General features: G+C 35.7%; 1 protein-coding gene across 4 annotated transcripts in view; it reads right to left on the bottom strand.

The window, feature by feature from the left end:
• The window catches only part of PIBF1 (progesterone immunomodulatory binding factor 1), a 109,538-nt gene that overhangs the window by 24,728 nt on the left and 70,106 nt on the right, over nt 1-14,704 (bottom strand). For 3 of the 4 annotated variants that reach the window (XM_050331584.1, XM_050331582.1, XM_050331583.1), the window contains 2 exons: nt 11,197-11,327; nt 2,694-2,778 (listed from right to left, as the gene is read on the bottom strand). In XM_050331584.1, coding sequence (XP_050187541.1) covers nt 2,694-2,778; nt 11,197-11,327 — 216 coding nt within the window. The remainder of the gene's footprint in view (nt 1-2,693; nt 2,779-11,196; nt 11,328-14,704) is intronic. The other variant, XM_050331585.1, reaches the window with a different exon arrangement.

Genomic DNA, 14,704 nt, shown 5'->3' with positions numbered 1-14,704 from the left:
ACAAAGAAGCAAACTGCTGCATATCAGTAAGAGATTATGAGGGTACTCATAGGGACTAATGTTGTTTGGATGTAAACAATGTTGCACAGCTTTGAGTTAGAAATTTTACAGCTTTCTTAGGAAACATTACTGAATTTTATCTTTTGTTATAATTTTCTATTCTTTGTAATTAGTTGCACTGCATGTGACACTACTAAAACTAGGCACCCAAGGCATAACTACTTTGAGAACATAACTACTTGGCAACAGCCCTACTTGGGAGAGAAGGAGTAGGAACAGGAAGCTTTGAAAGAAATTAATTTGAAATCAGCCTGCTAAGGGCCTATCATAGAAAATCCACTACATTTTTATACAATTAAGTAATGTTTCCTCAGAGTATTTTTCATATAATTAATATAAGAATATGACAAAGCATGAATGATAAGGTTTATAAATTATCTAGAAATGTTTAAATCACAGAATGGCTTGGGTTGGAAGGGATCATCTAGTTCCAAGCCCCTGGCCATGGGCAAGGACACCTTCCATGAGAGCAGAATGCTCAAAGCCCCATCCAACTAGCCATAAGACTTCCAAGGATGAGGCATCCATAACCTCTCTGGGCAACCTGTTCCAGTCCTCACTACCCTCAAAGAAATTAATTTCTTCCAGTATCTAATCTAAATCTACTCTCAGTTTGAAATCTACTCTCAGTTTAATCCTATCACTATACGCCCTCGTGAAAAATCTCTCTCCATCTTTCTTCATGGTTCCTTTCAGGTACTGGAAGGCCACTATTAGGTCACTCTGAAACCTTTTTTCCAGACTGAACAATCCCAATTCTCTCAGCCTTTACAGGAGAGCTGCTCCAGCCCTCTGATCATCTTGATGTCCTTCCTCTGGACTTGCTCCAACAGGTCGGTGTCCTTCCTGTGCTGGGGACCCCAGCACTGGATGCAGTGCTCCAGGTGGGGTCTCACCAGAGTGGAGTAGAGTGGCACCATCCTCTCCCTCACCCTGCTGGCCATTTGCTTTTGATGCAGCACAGGACATGGTTGCCTTTCTGGGCTGCAAGTGCACATTGTGGTATCATGTCCAGCCTCTCACCCACCAGCAACCCCAAGTCCTTCTCAGCAGGGTTGCTCTTGACCTGTTCATTCTCCCCAGACTGTACTGACAGCAGGGGTTGCCCCAGTCCAGCAGCAGCACCTTGCACTTGCTCTTGTTAAACCCCATGAGATTCCCATGGGTCCACTTAAGTTTGTCCAGGTCCCTCTGGATGGCATCCCATCCTTCAGGTGTGTCAACTGTACCCCTCAGCTTGGTGCTGAGGGTGCACTTGATCTCTCCGTGTCTGTCATTAATGAAAATACTAAATAACACTGGTCCCACTACAGACCCCTTAAGGAACACCATTTGTCACTGATATCCATCAAGACTCTGAGCTTTTGACCACTACCCTCTGGATGAGACCTTCCAACCAATTCCTTACCCACTCAACAGTCCACCCATCGAATCCATCTCTCACGAGTTTAGAGAGAAGGATGTTGTGGGGGACCATGTCAAAGGCCTTACAGAAGTCCAGATAAATGACACCTCCAGCCCTTCCCTTATCCATTGATGTGGTCACTCCATCACAGAAGGCCAATAGGTTGGTCAGGCAGGACTTGCCCTTGGTGAAGCCATATCAGCTGGCACAAATCACCTCCCTGTCCTCCATGTGCCTTAGCAGAGCTTCTAGGGGAATCTGTTCCAAGATTTTCCCAGGCACCGGGGTGAGCCTGACAGTTTGGCAACTCCCAGGGTCCTCCTGTCTACCCTTTTTAAAGATGGGTACAATGTTTCCCTTTTTTCAGTCACAATTACATTAATAGAGACCACATTGTTTCACATAACCAAAAAATTCAGAAAAACCCCCACAAAACCCCTGAAAAAATACAACCCAAACCAAAGATCTGCCTTTGTTTCAGTCTCGAATTTGATATTTAAATATACATGTGGATAGAGACATCAGAAATAAGAGCTATTGAATGATTACTTCTGATGCACCTGCAGATGCTCCTGCCAGGTCAAGGACACCTGCAGTCTGGAGAAGTATGTTCAATAAGAGAGTTCTTATGGAATTTGAGTATTTTGATCTCTTATGTATGGAACTTTACAGGTACTTCAATCAATTTAGAGAGTTAATGGCAAAAACTGTTCTATGAGGGAACTGTATCAGGCAAACAAGTAGTGCAATTCTGAACAGAAATTACATGATTTAAGAACTTTTTATTTTTAAGTGATTGTTTCACATTTGAGTTCTGGACTCAGGGAACAGAATTAGAAGAGTTTTCATTTACCTTGAGACTCAGACTCAGTTGTCAATAAAATTATTTTGTTTTGGTTATAAGGAAAAATAGTTTTTTAAGTGGTCAGGAGAGACAAAGTGGTCTGGACCAATTGATGACACGAGTTCTGGTTTACTGAACGGAATGTGGGGAATAGCATGAAAAGTAGGGAGAACTAAATCATCAGAGAGAATTTAGCAACTGAGAGTACAACTGAGACCCTCTCCACTACCTGACAGACACAATCATCTGTGTTTCTCAAAACAACACAGACAAAAAAGCCCCAAAAATCAAACGAAAGTAAATCAATTTTTTCTCCATGGTTTAAGGCCCAAGAGAGAAAAAGTGCACTTATGGTAGTAATGCTAAAAGAGGAAGATTAATTACCTCACGGTCATTTAGAAGTCTCTCCAAATCTGCTGCCATTTGATTCTTGACACGCAGCAAAGCTGTCTTTTCTTTATTTAAAAGACTGGTAAAAAGAGGATAGAAAATGCAGTAATAGCAACAGATAATCTCTTTTAATCTCGTATTCTGGATGAAACATGCATTTTCTAAAGCTAAATACTGGCAACAATAAAAGTCTGCTTGAGCAATTGTATCTAATGATCCTTTCCTATATTCAAGCATTGAAATTTTTATAAATGGGCCTGAATGTACTGATACACACAAAATTTTATTTTAGTCAAACAGAAGAACTATTCAAAGCCTTCATAAAATGTTTTTGTTTTTTTTCTCTGAAGGGTAATTTAAATTATCAGAATATTCTACTATTATCTCTTGGTTTCTTTTAGGGAAAATGAGCTTATTTTATAAGCAAAGTAAGGCTCCTTATATCTACACTTCTATATCAAAATGTGGATTTCTTTGTTGTATTCATCACTAGTAGCAAAACACATTGTTTTGAGTATCATCTCTTTTTATGCTACTGTATTTGAAATTCTGAAAAGAGCAAATTGAAGGAAGAATAACATCCAGCTCTCCCCCTTTTAGCTGTGTAGTTTCTGTGAAAATTGTAAATGTATTTCTGCTATTTTTTACTTTTTATTCCAGGATAATGCATGGGATCAAGTTTGTCCTATGAAACAAGTATGAAAACTGTTTTAGCATGAAGGCATGCTTTAGTAGCACAATGTCAAGTTTAACTCTAATTGTTCTTTGGTTTTGTAGTTATAGAATATGAACATTTGAAATGTTTAGCATACATATTGTGATTCCAGACAGCAGTTCTACTGTAATTAAATGTATTTTCATCCTTAGCCCCAACATGAGTTTCTAACAATAAAGTTCAGACTAATGCATGCATAACACCACATATAATCTAGTTTGTTAAAACAGCCACAAAGATTTTCTTGGAAGACCAATGTTATATATGCCATTAGCATGACTTAAATAAATAGGTTGTACAATATAAACCGTAACATAAATCAACAACTATGAAAAATGCAATTCTGCATGCGGAGTCCAAATATGTAATACTGAATATACAGGTCAGGAGTTCAAAAGCAAATGTATTAAAATTTTATAAATGGAATGGAGCAATTACATATGTTGCAAACACAGATTATTTAATATTTCCAGTATTTGATCCAGAAACGATCAACAAAATAAATCAATCTTTAATTGGCCATGTATCATCTGCTTTTTTCAAATAAGGAGCATCATCCTTTGCCCCAGAGATTTTTTGGCAGTTCCTTGCAAGCCCTGCATTGTAAATTATGAGTGTCAATTCCTTCTAGGCATTCATTAATTCTCAGAAAAAAAAAGTATGCTTTTGCCAAATTGCTAAGCTGTTTCAGCTATTTAAAAGGAAAGTAGTAACATTTATGAAAAGCTATAAAGATATTTTAATATTTTCAAGTGGGTTTTTTTCTGTCACATTTTTAATCATAATGAGATTGCTGTACTATTTTTTTTTTCCTAGGTTCATGTGTTGTAATTTACTGGTATGTCACTTTGTCATGGATTTTTGTATTTCCTAAGAACACAAACTAATCCTTCCAGAGGCTGGCAAAATTACTAGAGAAGCAATAATAAAAGTTTTTCAATGACTTTAGTAGTGTACTGAATAAGTATAAACATCACTGTTTATGACTTAACCAGAAGTTCACATTCAAGGTTTGATTTCACCTACAGAACAGAACCTACTCTACTTATACCTTCTGAAATAATATGATACGACTGATCCACGTGAACCAGTTCTAAATTTCTTTGTTTATAGTCAAATATAGGACATAGACTCTATATCATTCAGTAGCACTTGATGTGTTTTCTGTCATACATATTAATATAGAATTACCAAAGCATGTGCAGACTTTAGATTTAGTAGTTTTGCAATACTTATGCTTTTTCATCACTGCAGATCGAAGAGAGTAAATCCTGTACTTCTGAAAGTATACTGCTAGAGAGGCTTATACATATTTAACAGAGTAAGAAAGCAGTTACCAGACAGAATGATAATATATTCACACCTGTAATGACTATGCAGAGCAGAAATACCTTCAAAAGTTCTGTTTTGGGAAGGAGACTGACCATTTCAGTCCCTGTTTTGAAAATATTCTGAACCAGCATCTAGGACATCAGCAAAGAGGTTCTAACTTTAAACTACCTTACACTTCCATTAAAGAGTAGTTTAACCTGATTCAGTTTTAACTGGCAGTGTAACAAATCAGAGAGTAGCTTTACAATTAGTTTCAGATGCCTAAGTGAAAACTGTTGTTGAAAGATAATCCCTCCCTTACCACATTCTGGTAACCTACTCTTTGTGTTGGTTCAGCAAAATTTGTGACCACGTTAAGTAGGCCATTTCACTGATCTGGATGGAAGCTGGAGTCTTTTTAAAGGATATTTTTCACATGGATCACCAAAACAACTGGATTTACCATGTAGAGTGGAGACCCACAGTTGAAGGCAAGGATGAGAGTGCTCCATTTGGTGACAGTGCTCCATTTGCCTTGCTGCTGTTCTGAAACCACAATCTATGAGTCTAGACAAACCAGCTTCTCACATTGGAGCTCAAGGGATATACCTTTGATCTGAAGAGACAGGATCTTCTTTACCAGGTGTAGACCATGCTGTGCTCCACAGTCCTGGTCACTGATTGCCTCACTCTGCATGTGGAGAAGGTGCCCTTTGTGAGATGTAGGGGCTGTAACTGTAGCCCCAAAAGTACAGGCTGGAGCACTAACTGAAAAGCAGTGCAACTCCTGCTTTTTCTACGTGCTTTTATAGAAGAAACTGAAATGCCTGGGAGAATATTCAGTTTCATTCCATCATGCTTTTAAAGCTTAGCCAGGTATGAATCCAGGTACCAGGAATGCAGGACTTACCACAAAATACTTGTCATATACATACACATTGCTCATAGCAACCACTGTCTTGTTTTGTTTTGCTTCACTCAGGATCTAAAGCCAAAGTAGCTTGGATATTTTAAGTAAGACATTTTTAGGTTACATAATTTTTCTGGAGAATGGATACTAACATTTCCCAGTTTCAGACTTATAAACCCTTTTCAATTTGGGCAATTAAGTCATCTTAATGCTTAAGTTTAAATATACTAGCTACTATCCTGTTCAGAAGCTTCTATTATTAGATATTCTGAACACCGAGCAGACTAAATAAACATGGTTTAATACATTAGTGGGTTTTATTATTACTTCTATTCAGTTCGGAAAAAGAGTAGGTTTCTTTTTCAGTGAACTGTGTACTCCAAATGCTGTAAGAAATAAAGATTGTGCCTTTCTGTTAACTTCCCCTTACAGCATGAAGTTGAATAGCCCAATCTCGAATTATTTTTTTGCATTTTATATTCAGATACAAATACTACCATCGAAAAAATCAAACAAAAATAGTACACATGAAGGTTTTGTACATGAAATGGAATATATAATATAGCTATATAGTGAAGCTACACCTTCTCTGCTGATTACAGATGAATAGTTTGGAGCAGATGGTTAATTATTAATCTAAGTCAAATTTTGTTTTTAAGTCACATAGTTAGAAAGAGAGGTATAAAAATTTTGCAAATAAAAGTTCTTTAGAAGAAAGAATATATGACAAATTACTGCTCTCTCATTGTGCAGGCAAAGACCACAGCTCAGATTTTAAAATGTATTTAGGAGAGTAGTGCTTAATGATTTTAACTGGAATACTTCAGGAGCGTTAAAAAAATTTATTTAAAAAAATATCCATGGAGTGTCTTAATTGAAATTATTTTTTCAAATTGTTAAAAAAAATAAATTCAAGCAACTTTTTTTAAAGTTGTATTACAGGTCAGAAAATGTAGAGAATGACGTATTTCTACAAATTTTGCTTGGACCATTTCTCAGGTAAACTGAAGTAGCATTGGAATAAATTATGCCTATTTCACAGAATGGTAATATTCTCTTAAAAAGCTCACTGCCACTCTGTGATGGGAAAAACTTATCTAACACTGTATGCCAAGCTTTATGTTTGGATGGCAATTACAGAAACCAAAATGTTTAGGTAAGGAACATTTCAGCACAAAGCTTCTTAGTGAGCAAAATCCTTATGTGGCTTCTAGATTTGCCACACAGTTAAGGCTTTTGAGGAGTGTTTTTGGGAAAGTGAACCTCTTTTAAAACCAGCCACTGGTACTGAGAAATTTAAGTAACTGCATTTAAAATAAATATCCTCTCTTTATGAATGAAGTCCTGTTTAATGTCTCCAGTTATTTATAAACCTAGATGTTTTTAGCAGAAAATTATGTACTATAACTACAATTACTTCACTACACACATAAGAATGAAATTCAGAGATTTGTTTTCCCACAGTATGACAGTTGCAAGCATTTCTTTTCAAAAGGAATGCTAAATGTGTTATTTTAATTTCTGACTAAAGAACTGTATACTAGAGAGATTTCTTTATAGTAGCAAGGAGTCATCCTCACATATAGCACTAGTCTTATTAACCATAGCTATTTACTTTTATTAACGAGAGTGCTATGTGGTCTAACATAAATAAAAAGTTACTTAACAGAATATTTTGAGATATGTGGACCACCTATAAATTCACCCTGCAGATGCTCTGTCACTCAAGGCCAGAGGTTTTGTATCTGAAACATATATGCAGGTGCATTGGCACAGTGCTCAAGTGTTCTGCTTCCAGAGCCATCCAAGTTCTCTTCAAGGCCAAGTGCCAGCACAGCCCATGGCCTGTCTGGCAGAATTCTAAGGGTATGGGAATGAGAGTGGTAGTGAACATTAGGTGTGGGCAACACCTAACAGAGCTTCCATTACCCCTAAACAACCTCTCCTTTCATCTTTGAGTGGTAATACACTTGTGCCTTCACAAAGAATCTAAGCACTGACATCACCACACCTTTAATAACCTGGCAATGGGTCCCTAAGTTGTTCGTGCAAATAACTAATGGCAATGACGCTTGCTCAGCTAAGCACTTCCCCAATCACAACAGCTCTTGCAGCTCCTAGTGAAGGTATGGCTCAAAACCCACAGATCTGTGTGAAAGATGTCCAGAACAGACACAATGCTCAGCAAGCCACTAAAGTATCTCCAGTTCTGGTAGAATATACTACTTTAAGACATTAATTCTGTCTGGTAAGTATTTTGACTACTCCTTTCCTTTCAATGAGAAGTTGGATGGAGCTTTGGGCAACCTGGTCTAAGTGGAAGATGTCCTTACCCACAGCAGAGGGGTGGAACTAGATGATCTTTAAAGGTTCCTTCCAATCCAAACCATTCTGTGATTGAGAAGTTTGAGAACTACTGACACAAGCAACCTTGTGCACTATTTGAACAGTCCTTCCAAGTGAGGAAGACATTTTGATATGGAGGGTCTGAAAGATAGCCTTAGCTCTAGAGGTAATGACACTTAAGGATGAAGGCATGAAAGCTGCTCTGGTGGAAGCGAACTTTGAAGACCATGTTGAAAAGAAACTTAGATAGATCTGCAGGACTTCTCAAAAATATTATATCAAAATGATCTGCCTGAATTTGTCCCATTCCTCTTGTAGAAATAACTGCTGTCAGAAACGACACTGAAATAGAATTATGAGTGTGGAGAATCCTGAACACATCTGCTGCCTGTTAAGGGACCACATAACTGACTGTAGGCCATTTTGTGAAAAATTGGTAAAGATATCACCCAAGAACATCCTAAATGAGATTTCAGTCATAGACAGCCTTCCTCATAATTATCTTCCTCTTGATCTGATTTCAACAGAATGGTCTATTTCATCACAGAATCAAGCTCACATCCAGTAGCAACCAACAAACTTCTCAATAGACATAGAAATACAAATTATAGCAGGTTGCTGCAAAACATTTATAAAGTTGCAAGAAAGTACTGACTCATCATCCTTGGAAATCTGCTGGAATCTAATCACCCCAGGAGTATGTTCTAAAAAGATTATTGGCCATGATCACTGTGTACAGAAGCCAATTATGGATTAAGACTAAAAAGGTAAATTCACTTGCAAATTAGTCCTTGCTGATCCTTCCACACTCAAGTGAGATGTGATAGAGAACACTGGCACTGATAACACAGCTATGACTGCTCTGCTTAGGGAATCCATGATTTACATAATGCAGAGCCATCTTTCTTGATGAGAAGATGACATAAAAACACAACATGAAAAGAACATTCCTCCAACACAGATTCTGCACACAAACAGGAAGGAAAATCACGATCAAGCATAGGGCAGCTGTAAGGGTAAAACTAAGTATTTGGTCTTGATTATGAGGGTGCAAGCATATCAATATTACATTGATTTATCTAGAGTCTGGTACTCAAATACAAGATTAAAACAAAATGTATTTAAAAAAATCACTAGTATTTTTAAAGATCTGTCTGAAAACAAGAGTTCAAACACTATTTTTCTGTTAGCTGGTACTTGTGAAATTGCTTTTTAGAAATACAACTAGTGCATTTATTGTATTTAAAATTAAAAAAACCCCATACTTTGTGTAATTGTAGCACAAATTAAACCTCAACTTAGAGAGGCTGCTGCAGAATTGCAGTATTAACTATTAATTATAGGTAATGGTTGAAAGAACAATTTTTTTTAATGGTTTTACAAATACTAAAACCTTCTCTCAGCTCTGAAATACAGAGAAACCAGGCGTCATAAAACATGTTTAGTGTTTTCACTAATGCTTTTCTAATAGCACCAACATTATCTGCAGAATTTAGGGCTCTCCTTGAGGAGCATTAATTCTCTGAACTCATCCTCTCGAAAATATTCCGCACACAAACCAACAAAATGCTGTTTAATAAACTAAGAGGGATAGGAATAGTGGGCTAAATCTTTTGATCCAGCACAGCTTCCCTTGGCATATATTTGGTGGGGATTATCATTAATTTACTTAAATCCTATTCTGATTCAGTTCTGGAATAGTTGGGAGTTAGAAGTGTCCCCAAAGTAATCTGAAATCACCTAAGGGATATTTTAATTTAAAACTGTCATCAGCAGATTCCAAAAGGTTATCCTCATGACAAAAGATTGCTTGAATGTAATGGTTCTCTGGTTAGAAATCCCTTCCTCTAACCTTCTTCCTCTCACTTATGGGAAAGCAAAGAACCAACATTATCAATTTGTAAGAGATTATTATTTCTCTTGTGTGCTGCGGAATACCAGCAATTTAGGATCTTTGTTTTAAACATGGAGTTATGAAGAACAAAATTAGGGACTAGAAATTGTACCAAAAGCCCTAAGACATTAGACTGTTTCCAAGAATTTCACTGGCCTACGAAACTAGGCCAGCTAGGGGAATAATAGCTGTTTTTAGTTTACAAGGAATATTGGAAACTAGAGGACAAAAAATTCTTACCAAAATATTTGATGTGCAAAGTAAGTGTTACTTTTTTTTGGTACAATATTTTTTTGTCAGACCACACTTTCCTTTACAGGAACACAGACTAGTGGTCAGCACACCCCAGCTCCCCACAGCAGAATACTGCTGGTATGTTTACCATGAATGGTCACACTCTGGGGAAGATCCATTTTCTTCCTTAACCTGAGGCACTTAAGATGAAAAAAGTTCCCTTTAAAGTTAATGTAAAAGTAACAGGCATCTCTAGGAAATTACTCACTCCACCTAATATCTGAATTGCTTTTTGGAGATGTAACTTCCACTATGAATTACTAAGGAAAGTTGACCTAAATCCCTAATTTAGGTACCTTAATTTGTAGGCTAAATTTAAGAAGAATACCTGGGTATACAGATTATTTGTAATAAGCCATATAAGCTCCAGAGAATCACTGTTAATAAGGCATTCAAGTTCTTACATATTTTAAAGCATGACACATACACTTTCAGAAATGACCTCATCTATTTACTTCCTTTCTTTTCTAGCTTTTGAGAGACTTTTGGACTACTATGTGAATAATGAAAGACATTTTCCTACCACCATCATCTAAAACTGTACGATGCTGGGAAGTTGCTCAGTGGTCAGAGAGTTCTGACAGACAGATATAACAGGAAATGAGAGAGCCTCCACTATAGAATAAGCTCTACTTATGCCTGAAATACCCTTTGCTGGTGGAGTAGTCTATAATTTTTCTCTGATTTTATTTCTTTATTTTTACTTTTGTACACCTGGTGTGTCATTCTTTCCTTTTACTCTTCTGAATTTTCCTTTACTTGATGGGAGCTCTTCTCAACTCCAAATTCACTTTAAACCTGACTGTCACAGCTGCTCTTCCAAACCTAAAGCCCCTTTTTCTAACATTGTGAGTGAAATCACAGATGCTAGAGTTGCAGCATAAAGACTGGAGTACATCAGTGATGAAGAGTTAACATCTCCCACTTTGTGGCCAAAAGCATAAAATTTTTTTCTAATGATAAACACATAAGTAATTTTACTTTCAGTTCAAGAGAAAGTAAAAAAAGAAATAGTGATTTTAATTACCTGACATCTTTTTCAAGTTGTGTAATATGTTCTTTCTGTAGACTTATTTGAGAATCTCTCTGCTGCACAGTTTCAATGAGATATTTGTATGGCTGTTGTGCTTGATTCAACAAAGAATTTGCTCTCTCGAGCTGCCAAAAGAAAAGGTATTACTACTATAAGTTTTATAATTAATAAAGCATAATTAATTGATTATTAGATATTATTTTACCAGTTGCAAACAAACAAAAAAAAAGAAAACAAACCACCTTCAAAATAATTAGTGTATTATCCCCTCAGTTTTCTATTCTATGTTATTTTCACTGCAATCATGCTACTCTCTACTCTTCCCTAATCTGCATTTTCAAGAGTTTTAATGTAACAGCTTCCACTGACTAAAAAAGAAATAAGTATAGTCAATACCTCTCTCTGTGGTGTTATTGACTGGTGACTTTTTAAAAACACTATACTATATTACAATGGAATTTTCAGCTCAGAAATTGAATATAGATAAAAAGATAATACAAATGGAAAAAAAATCCCTTTCTCCTAATCCATTACTCTATATGAATATGGAAATCCAACAAGATGCTTAAAAGACTAGTATAAAGTAACTGTCATTCCCATAAGTAGGAAATAAACCTTTCTAGCCTTGTTCCCTGAACAAATTAGGATGACTAGGTTTAAAAATCTTGCATGATATGGCCTGCATCTTGAGCAATATAACAAGATCATTCACTAAATTATGTACAGAATTAAGATCACACAACAAGATTTAGTATTTCCAGCAGCTGGAGTAGATGCAAGTCATGAAAAAAGAGAAAGCACAAATACAATGTCACAGTGAAGGCTCGAGAAAGGCATTCAGCAGCAAGCCAACTATTCAGCTTAGTCAATTGCTTCATCTGAAGTACCATTTTTTCTGTATACTAACTTGCTAGTTGCTTTTTAAGTTACCCAAAGACCATATTAGCCTTCTAGACAAAAGGGACTCTATCCATCAGTTTTGGCACTGCTGTTCAAATCTCTGCGAGATGAACTAATTCCAAAATTTAGATTGGACTTCAGATGTAGTACTTACAGATCAGTACTTTGCAGAAGCGGATATATAGGCTTCCACTTACTTAAACTGAGAGTAACAAAGTGAGTTGCAGAGGCAACAAATGGATTATCAGTAGCTGAGAATCTTTCTTGGATCAGATCACAAGAATTCCTTTATTCTGTTTGTCCTATGCATGGCCAAGAAACCCTCTGTAGTAGAAAGGAAGTCTCAACACCTACTTTAACATTGCAGGTCACTGCTATACAAAGCACCAGAAAGAAGACTTTAAGGGAAAATTCTTTTCTAATGCTGTATCACACCATCAAAATAGATAGGATCCTGCAGTTAATATATAGAACTATAATAGGACTAACAGAAGACTGACAAGTTTTTTTCAGTAGATGAGCTTTTTCATAGGGTTCTAACTTTCAAGTAAGTACAGTATATCAGACTTCCTTAAAATGAATGAAAATATGGAGAAGTTAGTATTGTCTTCCTGGTATTTTCTTCTTTCTGAACTTTCCCAGAGGATCAATATGATTTCTTTCTATAAAGCTCAACAGCAATTGTTTCAAGGACAGACCAAAAGCAGAGTTTTAGAAAGAGAATCCATTTTAGTTACTGAATTATTTTTCTTTTCCACCCTCCTTGAAAAAGCTAATAAAACCCAGTTGTATCTTAAATACCGCACTGAAATAGAAGTATTTAATCCAAATTCAAACCCAAAAGCTGATACAATCACTTTTGCATCAACTTTTTATCCATGTTCTAGATTTCTTCTAAATGACTGAACAACCTCTCAATCAAAAGGATAATAATGGGCTACCTAAGCATGCTGTAGTTTATAGGATCTCTCTTTTGTTATTAAAAAAAAAGAAATCAAGAAAGGTACAACAGCTTGGAGTAAAAATCTATCTTGGCTCAGGGAATGATTTAAAGAGAGAAAACACAAGTTTAGGATCTTTAACTATATAAAAAAGATGATAGATAGCAATCAGCATAAAATATGAAATGCAGGAAATTTACCACAGGAGCAGCAACTTCAAGCGGAAAGTTGATACTAGCAAACAAAAAATGGGAGCAAATCAATTCTAGCAACAGTACAATCCAATATGGTAGAGATACAGTAAAACTGTATTATAATGCTGATGAAAACACAGAAGTTTTCAATAAATTTTTTTGCCATATGTTTGAAAACAAGTCAGATGATCAGCTTGTGTAACATGAGAATGATAGACTATTTTCCACTCCACTGTGTTCGCAAGTGTAAACTCCCTGTGCACATATGGAAGGATGGCAAGCAGTATGGCATAAGTAATTCTTATCAAACAAATTATCTATAATCATATGCAAAATTTAAAAAAGGAAGAAATAAATCTGCTGAAGTGTTCAGACCTGAATGCGAGACATGAGTTTAACTGAAAGCAGGTCTTAAAAGATTTTATTTACACATAAGAGTTTGACGTTAGTAGACTGTGCACTAGCTATCTGCAAAATGTTTAACTTCGTACTGGATTACATTCGGATCTAAACTATAAAATTATACAATAAAAATCAAGAATTTAATGGCAGAATAAAAATGAGGTGAAGATGTTCTAGTGGAATTTTGCTGGAATTTGAACTATGATCACTGGCACTGAATCTTTCATCAGTGATATAGAAGCAAATACAAAACTAATGGGGGTAAGAAATGTATTGAAGTGAAAACCAGAAAGATTTAAGATAAAGAACAGTGATAGGGAAGAATACCAAGCACAGCAATAGATTCACCAATTTCCTGATGTCTGAAAGTAAAGATTTGAAAGAATATATTTCAGTCAAATACAAATTACTATATTATAATTAAGAAGAATACATAACAAATTATAGTATTGCTTAAAAAAGAAAAGACTTCACTGTTCACGTATCTTTCATTAAAATACTATACATAATCATATATATACATATAAAACACATAAAATTAATACTTTAAAAATATGTAGAAAGTTCAAGTATTTGCACAGTGGAGTACTTGGGTGTAGTAATCCTAATTTGTAACTACCCTGGCTTTAAAAATCAAACTGTTAAAACCCATTCCTGAAATTGTAAGCCTAGAAATTCTATATGGTGGCAATATCTAATAGAAAACATAGTTGTTCTTTGGTTCCTAAGAGAAAGTTAAAAGACAGTCTTAAAAATACTTCATAAAATTAGTTTGTCCTAATTCTAGGACATTTCAAGCTGAGTTTTGTTTAGAGTTTGTTTTTCAGGTCTGAAGTAATACATAATTTCAGGTATTATATACAGGATTTTAAAAGACCATGAAATTAAATTCATTGTAACTAAGACTCAAAAACTGAACAACTGTAGAAAAGGATTTACAGAAATGTCTTATAAAGTGATTTAAGAGAAGAGCTACATAAAAAGTAACAATGTATTCACTGAATAATTAAGTATCAAACAGAACGAACTAGTCTGGCTAGCTGGTCTTCTGTTCAGAAATCAAAC

Source organism: Myiozetetes cayanensis, unplaced genomic scaffold (genome assembly GCF_022539395.1).
Source record: "Myiozetetes cayanensis isolate MyiCay16 unplaced genomic scaffold, myiCay2020 scf5-8, whole genome shotgun sequence".
In the NCBI taxonomy this organism is placed as follows: Eukaryota; Metazoa; Chordata; class Aves; order Passeriformes; family Tyrannidae; genus Myiozetetes; species Myiozetetes cayanensis.
This window is presented reverse-complemented; position numbering and strand designations above follow the sequence as displayed.